General features: G+C 41.3%; 1 protein-coding gene across 3 annotated transcripts in view; it reads left to right on the top strand.

The window, feature by feature from the left end:
• Positions 1–18879, top strand: part of plxnb3 (plexin B3) — a 115132-nt gene that overhangs the window by 81931 nt on the left and 14322 nt on the right. For all 3 annotated transcript variants that reach the window (XM_053625688.1, XM_053625689.1, XM_053625687.1), the window contains exons 9-25: positions 1040–1148; positions 3039–3164; positions 3393–3509; positions 4772–4862; positions 6520–6686; positions 7388–7539; positions 8411–8656; positions 8817–8993; positions 9156–9303; positions 10347–10583; positions 12548–12706; positions 14918–15066; positions 15281–15381; positions 15501–15718; positions 17131–17309; positions 17467–17533; positions 18530–18676. In XM_053625688.1, the coding sequence (XP_053481663.1) occupies positions 1040–1148; positions 3039–3164; positions 3393–3509; positions 4772–4862; positions 6520–6686; positions 7388–7539; positions 8411–8656; positions 8817–8993; positions 9156–9303; positions 10347–10583; positions 12548–12706; positions 14918–15066; positions 15281–15381; positions 15501–15718; positions 17131–17309; positions 17467–17533; positions 18530–18676 (2590 nt within the window). The remainder of the gene's footprint in view (positions 1–1039; positions 1149–3038; positions 3165–3392; positions 3510–4771; positions 4863–6519; positions 6687–7387; positions 7540–8410; positions 8657–8816; positions 8994–9155; positions 9304–10346; positions 10584–12547; positions 12707–14917; positions 15067–15280; positions 15382–15500; positions 15719–17130; positions 17310–17466; positions 17534–18529; positions 18677–18879) is intronic.

Below are 18879 nucleotides of genomic sequence, written 5' to 3'. Positions count from 1 at the left end.
TTCTCATTATCATTATCATTATGACTTCTAGCATATGTGGAAATACCGCAGATCAGAATTCTGTCCCATTTGCCTGTACTGAGAAAAGAACATGAAAGTCAGTTATAGTTATGTAATAGTTCTGAAGGAAGTCTTAAGTGTAATTATTGAATTTCAACCCGCCCTGAAAATATGCAGCTGCACGGAACGTTGCGATACATCCGATAATGCACAATTACACATTTCCCTTTTATTTATTTATTTATTTATTTTAAAGCAGTCCCGTTTTTCAATTGAGGAATTAAAATTAAAAAACGGATACACCTCACAGCTCCCCCAGTTCGATCCTCAGCGTGTGGAGCGTTCCCATATTCACCAGGTGTCCTTGTGGGTTCTCTCCATGTGCCCCACCTCTTTAAAAACATGCCAGTAGGTCGGCTTGGCGAATCTAAATTGCTTCTAGGTGTGCACGAGTGTGTGAATGGGTGCGTGGTGCCCTGTGGTGGACTTAGCGTTCTCGTCCAGGGTGTGTTCCCGCATCACACCCAGTGTACCTGGGATAAGCTCCGGCTCCACCGTGACCCTGACCAGGATAACGCGCTTACATTTGATTGAAGAATTCATAAGTGTTCACGAAAAGTTATTTTTTTTTCCCTCAGTACAGGAAGATTAGGCTGAAAAAATAAAGTATGATGCTCTCTAAATGAACAGGAAAGTGAACAGCTCTGGACTAAGTAACCAATTAGTAGGAAATGAACTGAAACAGATCGTACTAACTGTCCTTGCCATGTATTTGTGCGTATCGCGTATCAGATCCCCAGTATTCAATGATGTCCTAGAGGTAAATTGGATCGGATTTAGCTCTGAAAGAGTAAATATAACTCGGGGAGTTTATCTGACACCAGTCATTATCTCGTGTTTAAATGCGTAATGGGATAGCCGGTGCTGCGGGTGCGCCGACGTGCGTCTGTATGTAAATGGGATCGCTGTCCTCTCGCTTCGGGTGCATGACAGATGTTAGCGAGTTTGTGCGCGTGTAATATCATCCGTCTTGCTGCAGGTGCATGGCGTGTGTGAGCAGCGAGTGGCCGTGCCACTGGTGCGCTCGAGATGAACTCTGCACTCACAACCACAGCTGCCCGCAGCAACACATCATCTACAACAGCAGAGTAAGATTCCTTTTTGTCTTGCTCTGTGTCTGGCTCTGTTTATCACCTTAGATTTGTGTTTGTTTGTTTGTTGTTTTTTTTTACCCCCTCTTGCTTCCTGTCACTTCCTGTGTCTTTCTTTTCTGTTTTACAAGTACAGCTTATTGAATACAGCATTGGGCAAAGGTGGCGAAAATAGGTTAAAAAAAAAGTACTGTTATTTATAAAAAAAAAAAAAAAAAAGTTTCGATCAGAAGTAAAATTGATCATCCAGATAATTACTTGCGCACGAAGGAATCTAGTAAAAACCTAACCGCAGTGTTTTTGAGTGGAAATGTCCATGTTTTCCGCTCCACAGACTAGTCAAGGTATTGTATAGCAGTTTTTTTTATGACAGTCTAAAGGGCAAATACTTTTCAGTATGCGGCCAGGAACGTCTCTAGTGAGTCAATTAGTTTGTTTCTTCCATAAAACAATCTGACATCCGCCACTGTTGACTGAACGTAACAGTGTCTAAGGTGTGACCTGATCCTGAGTGTAAAGAGGTGTGGGTGTGTGTGTGTGTGTGTGTGTGTGAGTGTGAGTGTGGCAGGCAGCAGAGAAATTAATCAACTATTGAAGTGGTTCTCAACTATAGGGGCGTGCCCCCTTGTGGGGGTGCGGATCGTTCGGGAGGGGGGCGCAAATTGCTTTCAAGAAAAAAAACACACAGGGCATTATTTGTGTACTCGGTGTATTTTATTGCTTTTCATAAAGAATGTGCATAAATGGAAAACCCCACGTTACCTCCCTCTGCATTTTCTTTTTGCTGGGGAGAGGCAGAGCTTATCTGGCTTTTATCTAGCGGTCAGTGCAGACCAGTGTTGCCATCTTAGCGACTTTTCAGACCCTTTAAGCGACTTTTTCTTTTTTTTTTTTTGCCACATGATAGGGGAGGCTGGGGGGATGGGGGGGGGGCTTTAGTTACAAAAGGTTGAGAACCTCTGAACTATTGAACAAAACGAGCAGGATGTCACTGGGATATAAAAACAAGTCAAACATGGAGGTATCAGATGTACCAGAGTAATTCATAAATGTGCCCCATTTAAACTACTTTTACTAATTTAATTTATTTTAAAAAAATGAATGGAGTAATAGCCTAGGCGTAGCATAGCGTATAGCTATTTCATTTTTTATTTTTTTTTGCATAATATTTTGTTAATAAAATTGCAATCACTACCGTGGTATCGTTTACATCTGACTAAGCGCCAGGTATAATCAGGACTAGAATTAAAAAAAATAAAAAAATAAAAAATTAAGATGAGTCCTACAGATCATCCATTGGCTTTACACTTTCAAATAAAATCTACATTTAAAAAAAAAACAATGCTTTTTAGCCCGTGATTGTTATTATATGTACTTTCTAAATTGTCTAACTGTTAGATAACTTCTTTTTTTTTTTTTAAACAGAATTTTTTATAAACACTGGAATTCAAAAAAGTCTTTTCTGTAACCGTTTTGCTTTTGTATTGACTCGTAAAATCCTCAGCAGACAAAATATTGAATATGTGCCGTGTTTTGTAATCTGATCATCTATTAGTTTTGCCATATCGCCTATTTAAACCCCTCCCATGTGGTTTTCCTCTGTAGGTGTTATTACTATGACTCATCCCAAGTAGTTTACTGTAGCTTACACACACACTCTGTGCCATGTTAATGCTCCCTTTAGTGAATCCAGCTTTGGCAATCTCTTACTCATAACCCATCGTAATATTTTATAGGACCAAGGGGTAGGATCGTATAGCTGATGGGAAATGGTGTTTGGGCTGGGGTCTATAACTCCTTCTTGCTCTAGATCCATATATTACTTTGATTGTGAATCAATGGTGAACAAACTCTAATGCTGTGTTATGATTGTGTGTGTGTGTACAGATGAAGTCAGAACCGCACGGTGCAGATGCATGCCCATGCGTGTGGGCTTTGGAAAGTTCCACTTTGATTCCGGTTGGAGTTGACACACAGCTGTCACTACAAGGCAAAAACCTGGACATATTTAAGGTTATAAAGCACTCCTGTCGATTATTTTCTTCTCATCATGCTCTTGCTTTAAGAAGCCCTGGCGCTGTTGTCGCCGTGATTATCTCGCAGTCTCTGTTTCGTTTTAAAAAGACCATTACGTGCCGGGTGTTTGAAAGGCCACTGAGGTTATGAGTCATGATATTATTGTCAGACTCGAGAGAGGACCTGTTATTGGATTGCGAGAATGAGTCGTGTCTGTGCGTGCAGGGCGACGAGGATTACGAGTGTGTGGTGGTAATCGAGGGCCAGGAGACGCTATTACACGCCACCCTGGACAGGAGCAAAGAGACGGGCACACATGTGTTCAAGTGCGACACTCATAAGGTACCAGCATCGATAAAAACGCCTTTCATTTCCTCTCTCCTGCGTCACACTCGGTAACCTGCGCCAGAAGGGTGTTTTACGCAGCAGGGAGGCGGCATTGCACTGCGTTTACTCTATTATAATTACCGCAACCTTTTAAAGTTACAGCAAAATTGCATTTTGTGTTTTATTCAGTACTGCCCTGAATAAGATTTATAACACGTTTCCTAAAAGACAAAATAATAACAATTTGCGTTCATTAAGTTCATCATCATGTTCAAAAGTTTACACCCCCCTGGCTCTTAATTGCCTTCTTGAGCATCGGTGAGCGTTTGCACCTTCTGTAATAGGCGTGTACGAGTCCCACGGTCGTCCTCAGTGTGAAAAGATGGATCTAAACATCATATAGCCGCTGTTGGAAAGGGCACAAATATGTAGAAGACGCTGGAAAAGTAAAGAATGTGCAATACGTGGAGGATTTTTTCTGAAGAACAGTGGGCAGAAGAACTGCCCAGGGCGAAAATCAGGGACTCGTGAAGGACTCTCACGAAACATAAACACAGAATAAAGTTGTGAAACTTTTGAACTGGTTCGTTTGTGTAAATTCAGTTCATTTTGCGACTTGTGGACTATACGTATACGGCTGTTGTGTGAAATAGCTTATTCAGGGCAGCACTAAATAAACAATGAAATGCAATTTTGCAGATTCTGCTAGGCGTATGTGAACTTATGACCTCAGGAAAAAAAATAAATAATCAGGCATCCCTGGCAGAATTTGAAAAAAAAAAAAGACATTTATTCTCTAAGTTGTCAGAATAATAAGTACATAATGCCGGGGTTGTCAACTGTAGCTTCTGTATGCTGTTGTATGCATTTATATAAATTATTTATCTGAAGAACGCGACTCGGGTCAGAAAGTGGAGAGTTTTTACAGAAAGAGATGAAAAACTAAAAAGTCGACATTTATTCTCCTGGCATGGAATTCAAAATAGATGTCTCATTTGTTCAGTCTGTGGCGCTTGGGGAAAAATGATGAAGATATAAGCACTTTAAATCTGACTGTGTGACTAGATGCATGAGTTTATTTGTTTGTTTCTTTGTTTGTTTATTTATTTATTTTCACTTTCTTACTTTTACCCAAGTAGTTATTTAAATTTCAGACCATGTACGTTTTAGATAATGACAGGTCCAATGGGGTGGGGGGAGGGGGGTGTGTGTGGGGGAATTCAACTTATAATCATAATTTAATGACTTTTTTATTGTGTTTGTCGGTGTGTGTGTAGTTTCAGTACACAGTAAAACAGATGGAGTACTTGGCTCCAGTGTACCTACAGAGAGGCACTCGGCGTATAGACTCCGCTCCACACCTCCGCTGTAAGTACACTGCCCCGTGATGTGCACACACTCGCATGATTCACACACTGCTGCCTCACATCCTGATCTGTTTACAGTTCTACATTGGCCAACAATCTTATTTGCAAAGGGCCCCGGTGTGGCCGCAGGTTTCCTTTCCGGCTACACGCCCGATTGTTTAATCAAATGAGTATACGGTGTGGCTGGAATGAAAACCGAAAGACTGGTGACCTCTACAGTACAGCATCACACTCACAATGGACATCACCGGCTGATCGTGGAATAATAAGTTAAATAAATAAATTAAAGAACGTTTATCGAGTTACTTTTTTATAATCTCGCAACTTATCGGCACTGAGCAAAGTAAGGAAAACAATGTAAAGCTTCACACGCACACACAAACAAGATCAGCTGTTAATCACAAGCACATTAGTCACACAGAGGTACATTCAGTTAATCTCTCCATCATTCTCAGCCGGTGCCTGACCACGCCTCCGCTGCCAGAGTTTGTCTGCGAGCTCTGTTTTTCTTTCCTCACATCGCAAGCGAATGAGATCACTCAAATCCGTGTAGCGGTTTTATTTTTGCCGGACACGTTTAACCGCGAGGTGACTCGTGTAACGAGCAGCAGAGTTATACGACGTCTTTGCGCTGCACTTTAATTTGATTGGTTTTGAAAGCATTTCCGTACACTTCTGAAAAGATGAAAAGAGCAGAAGAGCGTCTTCGGAACACGCGAACACATCAAAGCCAGAGTCGGACGGGCTACAACAGCAGAAGACCACATCGGGCTCTACATCTGTCAGCCAGGAACAAGAATCCGAGGCTCTCATGGGCACAGACTCGCCCAAATTGGACAGTTGAAGACTGGAAAAAGGGCCAGGTGTGGTTTTCTGCTGTTGTAGCCCATCCGCCTCAAGGTTAATGCTTTGTGCACGCTGAGATGCTTTTCTGCCCGCAACTGTTGTGTGATTATTTGAGTTAATATGTCCTTCCTGGCAGCTCAAAATAATCTGTCCATCTTCCTCTGACCTCTCTTATCAACAAGCCGTTTCCACCCACAGAACTGTCACTCACTTAATGGTTGTTTTTTGGTTGCATTTTTCCACTACTGCCCCGTGATTGGCTGGTTATATAAATGCAGGAATGTGCAGGTGTTCCTAATAAAGTGAATTGTGAGTGTGCATACCAATATAACATCTTTTTGTTTTGTGAAAGTAACTTGTAAGTGTTTTTAAAAAATGTAAATTTTTTCTTTTATCTGGTTGTTGAACGAGAAAAGACCAACCCCGGTGGCCACTAGCCTACTGAGCCTATTTATCCGCTGAATAAAAAGCATGTAATCTTCGTGTCCCAGGGCTACTGATTTGTCCACTTACTCTAGGCTGAAGCTGCACATGACAATTATCCCGCTAACTACAGCTTGAGAATGAAACGGCGACTCTAGTTTGTGTACATCATTACTACTCGCGCACCAAAATGCACATTGCAGGCAGCATCTCGTATTGATTTTCACACTCGACGTTTATCGTTTTCTGGTCTCTGACCCCTACGTATTGCTGGCGTATTTGTTCGACCGCATCGTTCCCTGCTCTTGCTTTGAATACATTAGTGGGGTTACTAATGCATTGGCTTGGTGTGTGTGTGTATGTGTGTGTGTGTGTGTGTGTGAACACAGTGCAGCTGTATAACTGCTCGGTGGGTCAGACAGACTGCAGTCAGTGCCGTGCCGTACCGGAGCAGTACGGCTGTGTGTGGTGTGGAGGAGAAAGTCCACGCTGTGTGTTTCACAAGTCCTGCTCCAGCATTACTGAAGAAGCCTGTCCTCCACCACTCATTACTGAGGTGCACTACTAACACGCACGCACACACACACACACACACACACACACACACACACACACAGAGGGAATGAATTCAGACACAGAAAATGTAAAGGCTGTTCATTTAAAAAAAAAAAAAAGTATTTACAGTGTTAGAATGATCTGCGCAGTGGTTGTTGCCAGATAATCTCTCGCCTCGGCTGACACCACGAACAAAGCATCAATTTTCAGTCTGGTTCATAAATTAGGCAAGGAAAATCCCCTAGACACTACAGATTATATCTGTAAGACTAGATGTTAACAGTAATGCTGTTTTATCTGATTGGGGAGGCTCGCATGATTCGTGAATGAGACACGAAGCACTGTCACAGTCTCTTTCTGTCTCTCTCTCTCTCTCTCTCTCTCTCTCTCTCTCTCTTGCTGTCTCTCTCCCCGACTGTCTTTAACTGAAAAATAACAAGCACTGACAGCAGCGTTCGATTAGATGTGATGAATGTCTACTAGTATGTGCAGCAGTATTGTAGCTTTTTAACAGCTCTACACAAACACACACACAAATATATACAGTCAGCTTCAGAATTATTGGCACCTTTAGTAAAGATGGGTCGAAAAAGACCCATACACACACTACATACACATTGCATTAAGACAGTTTTCAGTTGTTATTAAGTAGTTGTATTTAGTTCATGTACATTTATGTGTGCGTGTGTGTGTTGTGTTCAGGTATGGCCGCTGACAGGACCGTTAGAGGGAGGGATTGTCCTCACTATCCTGGGGTCCAACTTGGGCCAGCGTTACGAGGATATTGAGAATGGAGTCACGGTGTCTGGAGTCACCTGCAAGCCGCTGCGCAACGCTTACCTTATATCAACCCGGTATACACAACCTCGGACACACTACCGTTAACCAGTGCTGTGTATTTTATTTCTTTCTTTCCTTTTTTTTTTATAATAAAATGTATATTTTAAAAATGCCGTGTAGTGACATACTCCTGTTGTAGAGGGGGTTTTTTTCACCGGCGGAATGGAAGTCGACCTATCTGACCTTTTCAATCGGTGTAAACAAATGAATCGTTTTATCGCCGCAAGTCCGTTAGAAGATTAGTCAGGACGCTGTTGGGTTTCTGTGTGTAGAGTATGGCGACTCTGCGTTTAACTGCTGGTGAGTAGGGCGATGGGAAAGGGGACAGCACAGTTAAAGCGTTATTGATTGTAAAACTCCGTATACAAGTGCCACGGTAAAATTATACAGCTTAAACCTAGTAGGCTAGGTAAAAAAAAAAAAAAAGAAAAGAAATACTTATGAAAAACTGCAAATCCTTTAAGCCCTGAGTGTCTACTTGCATATGAGCCATTAAGCACTACTGTGGAGTGTGACATCACACACACATTCAATACTGAAAATGGGGTACCCACAAAACAGGTAGAAATCCCATTTTTAGGCCTCTGGTGACAAGAGATGAGTATATTTATTTTTGTTTACTTATGTGTTTATAAAAAAAAAATGTTATAATTATGTAGCTCCTTTCAAAAACCCAAAGATGCTTCAAACCTAAGAATGATCTGGAAATCCTCTCTTAATGCACATAATCCAATAATACCTGGTGGAAACGTTGGGCTATGTGTGAGAGAATCCTTCATATGCGACAGATGAATGAATCCGTTTAATTGGGTGTGGGTTCATGTCATGCATATGCATGGTACTCATTCGTGTGTGTGTGTGTGTGTGTGTGTGTGTGTGTTTCAGCATTATGTGTGAGCTTCAGCCATCCACGAATGTGACCGCAGGGCCTGTGGTGGTGACCGTGGGGAGCTCGGCGGACCCGGGTCAGTCCCTGCAGACATTCACCTACCAGAATCCCAAACTGGGCCGCATCGTACCCAGTAAAGGCCCCATGGCGGGAGGCACCAGACTGACCGTGCACGGTGCTCAGCTCCTCACAGGGCAAGACACTGACCTGCGGGCATTCGTGGGCTCACAGCCTTGTCACATGTGAGTCCCTTCATTAAACTTGTCATTAAAAAGTAACATGCATGTGTCCATAGGCTGTCTTTAAATATTTGCATATTTTCGAGTTGACAATATAATAAGCTCTTGTATGTATTTGTTTGTTTGTTTGTATATGTGTATTTGTTTTTGTTTGATTTTACAGTGTGGACGCAGTGAGTGACACGCAGCTGGTCTGCCGCACCAGCCACTCGAATCAGACCGCAGAAGTACCCGTCAGAGTGCAGTTTGGAACAGCAGAGAGGACTGTGGGTAAAATCCTCTTTCACTATCTAGAAGATCCGGTGATCACTGACGCGACTCCTACCGAGAGCTTCTATGGGTGTGTTTAATTCAGTAAAATATCATATTAAGATTTTGCTGGTCATCCGTGTAGTAAATAAAAGATTTTTTTTTTTTGCTATTCATGTGTGTGTAAATGCCACTGCTTCTTTTAGGTCTCACCATGAAGTGAGAAACTCTTAAATCTTCCACATGTTTATAGGGGTGGGCGTATTATTATGGTAACTGGCCAGAACCTGGATGTGGTCCAGCAGCCCATGATGTCCATTCGGTACGAGACCAAGGTCAGGAGACGCCGATACAGTCATGTGTCAGCCCGGAACATTCCCTTCGACAGCACCATGACCACGGTACAGCGCTCTTCATGAATGTGTGGAATGTTGGAAAAATGCAAATAGACTGAAGTTCAGACACACACACACACACACACACACACACATACTCACTTTTATTCTTTAGTAGTATTTTGTTCTGGACAGTTGACGCTTTTATTGGCTTCGCTGTATCTTTTTTCTACGCTTAGTCCAATGCACTGGAACCTAAAATGCTCTTTATTGTTATTTTTATATGCAACAATAGCTCAGTCTGAATAAAGACCTTTTTATATATGCACTCAAAGCTAAGCCTAGTGAAATTGAATCTTGTTTGATATTGTGTTAAGTGACAGTATATAGCCATGTGAGCATTTCAGTCTTTCTGTGTAAGTGTGTTTTTGAGGCACAGCGCATGCTGACCATCATAGATAATCCTCATAGGCCGTCATGGACACCCAGCTAACAAAAGGAAGAGTACGTTGTGGGCGGCTGTGGTCCAGGTGGTAGAGCGGGTTGTCCGCTAATCGTAGGGTTGGCGGTTCGATTCCCGGCCCACATGTCCGCATGCCGAAGTGTCCTTGGGCAAGACACTGATCCCCAAGTTCCTCCCGATGTCTCAATCTACCATTGGTGTGTGTGTGTGTGAATGGGTGAATGAGAACCAGTATAAAGCGCTTTATAGAACTGCTAAGGTTAAAAAAGCGCTATGTAAGTGCAGACCATTTATATTTTGCTAAGACCAAATTAAAAATACTTCTACCCTGAGGTTGTGTATGTGCTAGATAGCACTTTCTTCCAGAGTTCTGTTCAGCTGCCCTGTGATGTAGCATGAGCAGCAGTTAGAAAATATACAATAGCCTTCATCCTCCCTAGCTGATATCTGTTACATGATAAGAGAGAGGTAATAATAAGTTTATTTTATACGGCACTTTTCTCAGACCCAAGGTCACTTATTTTTAGGTGGTCTATTTCTATCTCTAGCTACTCTTTTTCCAGCTCTCCCTACTTCAGTCTGGCTCTATATAATCCCTTTGTCATTTTCTTCTCTCTCTCTCTCTCTCTCTCTCTCTCTCTCTTAGAACAAGACCCCCTGTGTAAACGTTAGCTCTGAGCACATGAGTTGTCTGAGTCCTCAAGTGCCAAAGGACTCTCGCGTCGTGAGAGTTTGGTTCGAGATGGACAACGTGCATTTGGATTTTGAGAGTATCAAGGGCACAGGATTTACATACCATCCAGACCCACAGTTATACGACCTGAACCGCGAGGACCGGACCTTGCCTATCCGCTTCAAGCCTGGAGGAGTGCTCGCTGTGGAGGTGAGAGCAAAAAAATAAATAAAAAATTCCAATCATTACCTTAAGTTAGCATTTATTCATTTTTATTTATTAATACATTCATATTCATTATTAGTGCTCAGAATACATGCAAACGTCCCTAATCCATATCTTCTCAAATTGTAAACGTTCTATACAAAAAAAAAAAATAGCATAAAGACAGAGTATATATTACAGTTATATATATATATTACAGTTAATTTCATTAGTAGCATCATTTGGAGAGCTTTCCTGTCACTTGCTCATGTAATCTTCAGCAGCGCCCTTCGTTCTTTTACTTAATGAAATTAAAAGACGCTTTTTAATTAAAGAAAGCTTTGTTCAGTCGGTCTCCTGATGGGTTGTCGTGTTGATGAATGCACGACTCGATCAATTGTTTTCAATCTTTCCCGATCCATGCCTTTTTTTCTTTTTTTCTTTTCTTTTTTTTTTCTTTCAAACAGGGATTTATTTGTTTTATCCGAAGCCTCTGAAGAAATGCTGTGCATACGAACAGCATGTAATTCATTTTAAGAACCTGCAGTTAATATGAACTGCAAAATATTCTAAAAAAAAAAACATCTCAACTCTCAGTAGGACACTTTGAAGATATTAACCGTGATTAATTTTTCTAATATCAATATTTAACCTAGTCATGCATTTTTAATAATGAGAGGGATGTTGGCTAAATGTTCAGGCTCTGATATATCAGTGTTCACGTTCATGTTGTGATATATGACTGTGTGCTCACTGCATAGCGACACCAGAGAGCACAGTATGCTTTGAAAACTGTTTAAAAACATCGTTTATCTCAAAGGGACCGTCTGCTTGTACTGATTTGTTCAGTTTGTTCTAAAAAAATTATTTATATGGGGCACACGGTGGTTAGTGGTGAGCACGTTCGCCTCACACCTCCAGGGTCGGGGGTTCGATTCCCACCGTGGCACTGTGTGTGCGGAGTTTGCATGTTCTCCCCGTGCTGCGGGGGGTTCCTCCGGGTACTCCGGTTTCCTCCCCCAGTCCAAAGACATGCATGGTAGGTTGATTGGCATGTCCAAAGTGTCCGTAGTGTATGAATGGGTATGTGAGTGTGCCCTGTGATGGATTGGCACCCTGTCCAGGGTGCCTTGTGCCCCATGCTCCCTGGGATAGGCTCCAGGTTTCCCTGTGACCCTGAAGAGGATAAGCGGTATAGAAGATGGATGGATGATTTATATGGCAGTATGTCTAATTCATGCTGTACCCTTCATTCTTTAATCTGATATATGTGAGTGTAATGTATGTCAGCCTGCTAATTACAGTTTATGGCATTCTTATATATATATATATATATATATATTCCCTCGACAGTTCATATTTGCTTTGAACAATTCTTAGATATTAGTAGGTTCTGGGGTGACTGTGGGGTTTTGCATGTTCTCTTCATGTCCACGTGGGTTTGCTCTGGGTTCTCCGGTTTCCTCCCGTCTGCCAAAATCATGGGTGGATCGGCTATGATAAATTCCAAGTAAAAAATTAAAATAATAAAGAAACAAATGGTACTGAAATAAATAAATAAATAAATGAAATAATGAAATGTATAATAGCATTGATAGAAAGAAGAAAATAACAGCAATATTTCCCCGAGCGTTATAAATGAGCTATTTGGCCGACGTTACTGTCGATCCGCTGCTTCTACTCCGCGACACTGAATAATGATGACGCTGATACGCTTGGTGAGAAAATAACAGGAATTCCATTCTCACAGTTGTTATTATGACCACGTGGCCACATATTGGATATCTTATTTAATCTAGGACCACATATGAATGTGGCTCAAATTTAATTTAAATACTATAGCACTGACCAAATAAATCAGATAAGCATCATATTAAGCCCAAAAAATCTAATTTTTGCCACTTTTTTACACTGTATTATGAACATATCTTCAGTCTGACTTGCATCGTCTGTGTTTTTTTACCGTACAGGGGAAAGGTCTAACTCTGGCCATGACTAAAGATGAGGTGGTGGCTTGGCTCGGAGACAAGATATGTGATGTGAAGACTCTGGACGACACTCACCTGTACTGTGAACCTCCAGAGGAGCAGCCGCTCAGTTTGGACCATGAAAACCTGCCCAGTCTGAAGGTCAGTGCGTTAGACTTGGATACCACACAATTTTCTCCTTAAAAAAAAACAAAAAAAAAACGAGAAGAGCTAAAGTGCGTTTTAGTGACCAATTGCATTGGTGGGCGTGGCCACTTGGACTGAGAACGGGTGCATGGGGTCTAATTAACGTGTTTCGCACGTGACAGACGGTTGGAGAATGCGCAGATCTGGAAAGTTTTGCGACAAAGTGTGCTCATAAGGTTTTTAATATCACAAAGCCTGAACATTAAGGACTGTGCATGCTTTGTTTCCAAACATGTTCATTATTGACTGATGAAATTAACTGAATAGAAGTTGCGTCTATCACATACATGTTCATTTTTTTTTTTTTAAATGATCATGAATTTAAATTCATGATTACATGAATCCTGGACATTTGGGAAGAATGGCCTCATTTGTCAATCTTTACGTAAAGCTGTGTGTGAATGTTATTGAACCGAACTAAAAATTCCCACCAGATTTACAGAAGTTTTGGCAGCGCTTATTTTCGTCCTACTCTTGTGCAGATTTTGATAAATGCCAATCACGCATAAATGAACAAGCTCGTTCATGGCGGAGTTGATTTACATTTAGTCGCTCAGAAAGAGCTGAAAACAACGTAATGGTGCTCCTAAGCGTGATGTGCGCTAAATCTTCCAGTAATGCAGCTCGGCCATTGCGGCGCATCAGCTCATAGACGAGCACTAACGCCTCCTCCTTTTCGAGGGCGCCATTACCTTTTCCCTAATTTAACGGCCCATCTTATTCGTATTATAGTATGGATTTGTTTTGAATTTCCGTTAAATTCGTGTGTGTAATTGAAATAAATAAGCAGTTTAAACTTGACACCGTAACCTGTGTATAAAACCGCATTAACTCCTCAGCAGTAGTCATTCTCCTTATACGCTAACCTACATAAACGCAGGAGCTCTCGTAGGACGTGAACGTTTTTTTTCCCCAAACGAACTGAATTTTCATATATATCATGTTCTTTGTGTGAATGCTACTGTGAATGATTTACGAGTAAATTTGTTCGTATCCATCTCGACAGATGAGGCCCATTATGTGTATTTGAACTCATCACAGGACCTAGAGACAGCATGGCAGAAAAGGCTGACTAATATTCTAGCATCTGATGCCACAGGATGCCTGTGAAAAGGAACCTGTGGCCAAAAAGCGAAGGTTGACTGAAATCATTTCAGTAAATTCATAATAATGTGACTTGGCAGGCAGTGTGCTTGCGAAAATGGCTCCTTTGGCCATTTAACATAATCAGTATCTGAAAGCGCTGCCTGTGCAGTGTCTCCTCTGTTGTTTGTGCTTAAAATAACACCAGCTTTTTACAGTCGTTAAATAGCATGTGCGATCACATAGTCACTATAATTACCGTCAGCCTTGATAAATGGGTGGTTCATTGCAATAATCTCTGCCTGGTATTTTGCACTCGTGTAAATGCATATGCAATGAGAAAGTAGTGCCCTCCTCTTTGATCTTAATGGGCACTAAAAGCCACTTTAATCTGTTTAGTCAATTGTGACGGTTTTTAATGCTAAAATAACGCAGCAATTGCACAAAACCTTGATAAATAGGGTCATGTGTGTTTTAATCGTCCACTCGTGTAACATATAAGGGAAATAACGAGCTGAACAGTACGACCGACGAAATGAAACGACTTTTCCCCAATCCTTAATGTGCCTTTATATGTACGCATGCACGCTCATATACTCGTGTGATTTGCATGCTTTTTGTGTGTCCCTGACAGTTCCTCAACCTCAAATACATCACTCAAGTGTTTTTTTTTTTTTAACTCCCTCTTACACGTTTTATTTTTGAATCCCTGGACCAGGCAGTTATTAAGGACGAAGGAATGAAAACCGTACTTTACTAAACACGACCTTCGTCCTGCAAGCTTCATGTCTTAATGCTCAGTTGCAGCCACATGAAAGTAAAAACCTTCCGCTCGTGTGAGTTTTTGTTGCATCCCGTGGGACCAGAGTCACGTTGCACACCTCTAGTCTCAACCAGATGCCTTGTAACCCTTTATAGCAAGCTTCCTCAAACAAACACAGAACAAAAAAAAGACCGTAATTGTGCACCTGGTTTTGTCCGTATATCTTTTTTTATTGCATCTGTTTAGAACACATTATGTGTTCATTCAGAGTAATGTATTGATATTTACATCCCTAGCGTGTGTATGCGTCTGTCTCTCAGGTGTTAATGGGGCAGTTGGTGTTTAACCTGGGCACAGTGGAGTATGACATGGGCACTCACACGCCCGTGCCTCTGGAGGCTCAGGTCGGGCTGGCAGCCGGAGCAGCCGTGGTCGTGCTCATCGTCCTCGTCATCATCCTCATGTACAGGTACGCGCCTTAATCATAAACAATGAAATGTTTGTACACAGAGATTCTGCCATATACAGTGACAGGCAGTTCCTCACCAATTTTAAGTTCTTGACAGACGCTTTAAACTATAAATGAGGAACTGCCCGTGTGTGTTTTATGTATGCGCTCAAATCCTTTTATCTTGTGTTTGTGTATTCTCCTGTGATGATGGTGATGAATGATTTGTGTACAGGAGGAAGAGTAAGCAAGCAATGAGAGACTACAAGAAGGTTCTGGTCCAACTGGAAACTCTAGAGATCAATGTTGGAGACCAATGCAGGAAGGAGTTCACGGGTGTGTTTTTGTTTTTTCATCTCCTGCCTTTTATATTACACACACACACACACACACACGAAGGATTTATGGAGGATTAACGGAAAGCCTGTTGCATGTTTTTCCTCTTTTAAACTCAGATCTGATGACTGAGATGATGGATTTAAGCAGCGATGTCGGTGGTCCAGGCATACCATTCCTGGATTATCGCACATACGCCGAACGTATTTTCTTCCCCGGTCAGAGAGGGGCGCCACTGAGCCAGAACCTGGACCTCCCAGAATCTCGTAGACAGACAGTCGAGCAAGGCCTGGGCCAACTCAACAACCTGCTCAACAACAGGCTCTTCCTCACACGAGTTAGTGAAACACCTCTTCTCTTCGGCATTCGACTTGAAAGCGCATTAGACTCGTTTTGTCTCCAGTCGAGGGTTCTGTAGCTCTGAGGCAGTGGTACTCATTTGTTTATCTCATTTCTGCTAAGAGTTGTACAGCATTTTGCGCCCCGAGTACGATTCCAAGTGAAGCCACAGCCATACACAGCAGTGCGTCCCAGCTGTTCATGCTTTAATGAGATATTGTGTAATAAGTGGATACCTAGAATACACGTGAGATTGGATAGTAAGAACCTTGATGGAAAAAACCCCCACTGGGCTACATTTCACTATAATATACTTCACATAAAGGAACAAGTAAGATGATTTAATGTATTTAAATGGACATAATTATTTCAGATGCAGCCAATAAACTGAATGTTTAGACACTTTAACCAAGATGAAGTCGATTTAAAACCAACTAACGTGTCATCTTTACACCAAAGTGTTTAGCCGACTCCATATATAATGTCCAGAGTCCACGTGAAATCATAGGAAAGCCATTAATAAATCATAAAAATGTAAATCACCATTTTAAGTTGTTTAAATGTATCCCGGACTGTTATTAGGTCAATTATCCATTAGACAGATATCAACTTACGGCAGTAATAAAAAATAATTGCCTAAAGAAGCAAACTTGGCTAGGTGTAAATGGGAGAATTTTGTCAACTGAACTTTTGACTGAAATTGCTCTAAAGTTGCTCTAAGTGTTCAGCCCAAGGCTACATTATAATGAAAGTGCATTGGCTTGACACAGTGTACCTGCTGCGACGGTGTATTGGCGTTTTAAACATACTTTATCATTTATCCTTGAAGAGAAACGGCCTAGAATGACCAGTTACCGCATTGGCTAATCACATGACTTCATCTGAAATTGTTAAAAAGCATAAAGCCCAAACTGAACTTTTGTGGTTCACACAGCAACACCTGTCTGTGCTGTCGGTGATCAGACTGCCCGGTTTCAAAATGTGAGGTGGCTTCATGCATTTTTAAGTATTTTGTTCACGATCTTGAACTCAAGTCGAAAAGTGTTGAAGTGTTGACTTGTGTGGGCGTTATTAGTGCGGTATTTTATTTCTGATACACAATCAAATTGTGTTGTTGTTGTTTTTTTTAAACCATACTTAAACAAGCCAAGAGTTCATACTGTTATTACAAACCTCTGTTCTGACAAATTAAACAGAATAACTTAGTGAAGACTTTAATAAGAGTCAAAGGAAGGTTTGTGTCAGCTTCACTGTTTTTGGTCATGGATGGTAAGGCAGGAGAAATCTTTTCAGAGCGTTTAGGCGAGTAAATGCCATTCTGTGAGAACGAACAGAAATATGCAGAAACCAAAGAACGGCAGTACAGATTTCTGTTTAGTGGTGTTTAAAGGAAATCGTCTGTTTTTGTAGTTTATCCACACCCTGGAGGAGCAGCAGAACTTCTCGCAGCGGGACCGCGGCTACGTGGCATCACTGCTGACTATGGCGCTCCACGATAAGCTTGAATACTTCACCGATGTCATGAAGACCCTGTTGGGGGATCTGGTGCAGCAGTATGTCGCCAAAAATCCCAAACTGATGCTGCGCAGGTACAACACACCCCCACCGGTTCCTTTTTAATAGCTCATTTATTGGATTAATTGTCGATGTTTTTTTTTTTTGTTTGTTTTTTTTTTCTTCCCCCACTCAGTTCAGATAGTAAATAGACTTTAATATCCATAATGCTTTTCATTTGTGCTACTGCAGGACTGAGACAGTGGTGGAGAAAATGCTCACGAACTGGATGTCCATCTGTCTCTATTCATTCCTAAAGGTACACTAACACGGTACAATGAAGCTCATGCCTAGGACAGAAATACCGTAGTACTGCGTTGCGCAATCGGAAGAAACGCACGCAGTCTACTTACAGCCGAGCGCAAAACTTCTGCGTACTCTCAGGACGAAAAACGTATAGGAACGAGAGAGTTCTGCAAATCTTCGTCGTTATCACAAGCAACAGAGACGGTCAGATTCTGTATTTAGGATAGTATAGTTACAGATTTAAACAGATCTAATCGTGTCCCTAGGTGTGAATGAGTGTATGCTCTGCACCTGCGTTCCATCCAGTGTGTATTCCAGCGAATAACATCTAGTGTTCCTGGGATGGACTTTGGATCCTCTGTGACCCTGACCAGGATGAAGACGAAAAAATGAAGGAGGGGATGCTAATTTTTATACTCCTCCATAGATTTATCATGAATCCACTGTTAATTTGCCCAGCATGCATGCAGATATAGTGTTTACTTTTTACTTGTGCCTCAAACATTCATTGCATTAATTTCTTAAGATCAGACACAAAAAAAAAACCTACTATCTGTCATTAGACCTAAAAAAAAAAAAAACTTTTTTAAAATTAAATATATATATATATATTTTTTATTGTTTAACAGTTAATATAATAAATATTAATGCAATTAATTTAATTCATGGTTAGTAAATAGAAAATATACTATATATATATAATATACAGTAGGACCCCCGTATCCGCAGGAGAGCAAACACTATATGCTGTACTTACTAATGGCTGGGTAGCGTATACATTATTTCTGGAATTTTCTATTCAGTTTTTTGACACAGCAGATATGGGAGTTTTACTGTAAATAAAAATCCTGACATTAAAATCTGTGTATAAAATAATTCAATCAGTACATACATAATTGTACAAAACGAAACCCTAATTGTACGATCACAATAACGATCACTTTCAACATAAATGTCCGAAATACAAATTGTACCGATGCTTTTTTTTTTCTCCCTCATATGTGTGTAGGAGGTGGCAGGTGAGCCTCTCTACATGCTGTATAGAGCTATAAAGTATCAGGTGGACAAAGGCCCGGTGGACGCAGTGACTGGTAAAGCCAAGCGCACCCTTAATGACAGCCATCTACTCCGAGAGGACATTGACTACAGCGCCATAGTAAGTGTGTCTTTTCTCTTTCTCGTCTCTCTGTCTCTCTCTTGCTCGCTTTCATAAGCAGATTGAGAAACGCTTGAGTGACAGCTGACACAGAACATCTCTATTAGCGTCACTCTTGTTCCGTCTTACTCTCGCCGCTGCCTTCCGCTATCCCGTTTCACACTAATCTCACACTTTCATTGCACATTCTCGTGCTCCGTGTC

The sequence above is a fragment of the Ictalurus furcatus genome, chromosome 5 (assembly GCF_023375685.1).
Source record: "Ictalurus furcatus strain D&B chromosome 5, Billie_1.0, whole genome shotgun sequence".
Lineage (NCBI taxonomy): Eukaryota > Metazoa > Chordata > Actinopteri > Siluriformes > Ictaluridae > Ictalurus > Ictalurus furcatus.
This window is presented reverse-complemented; position numbering and strand designations above follow the sequence as displayed.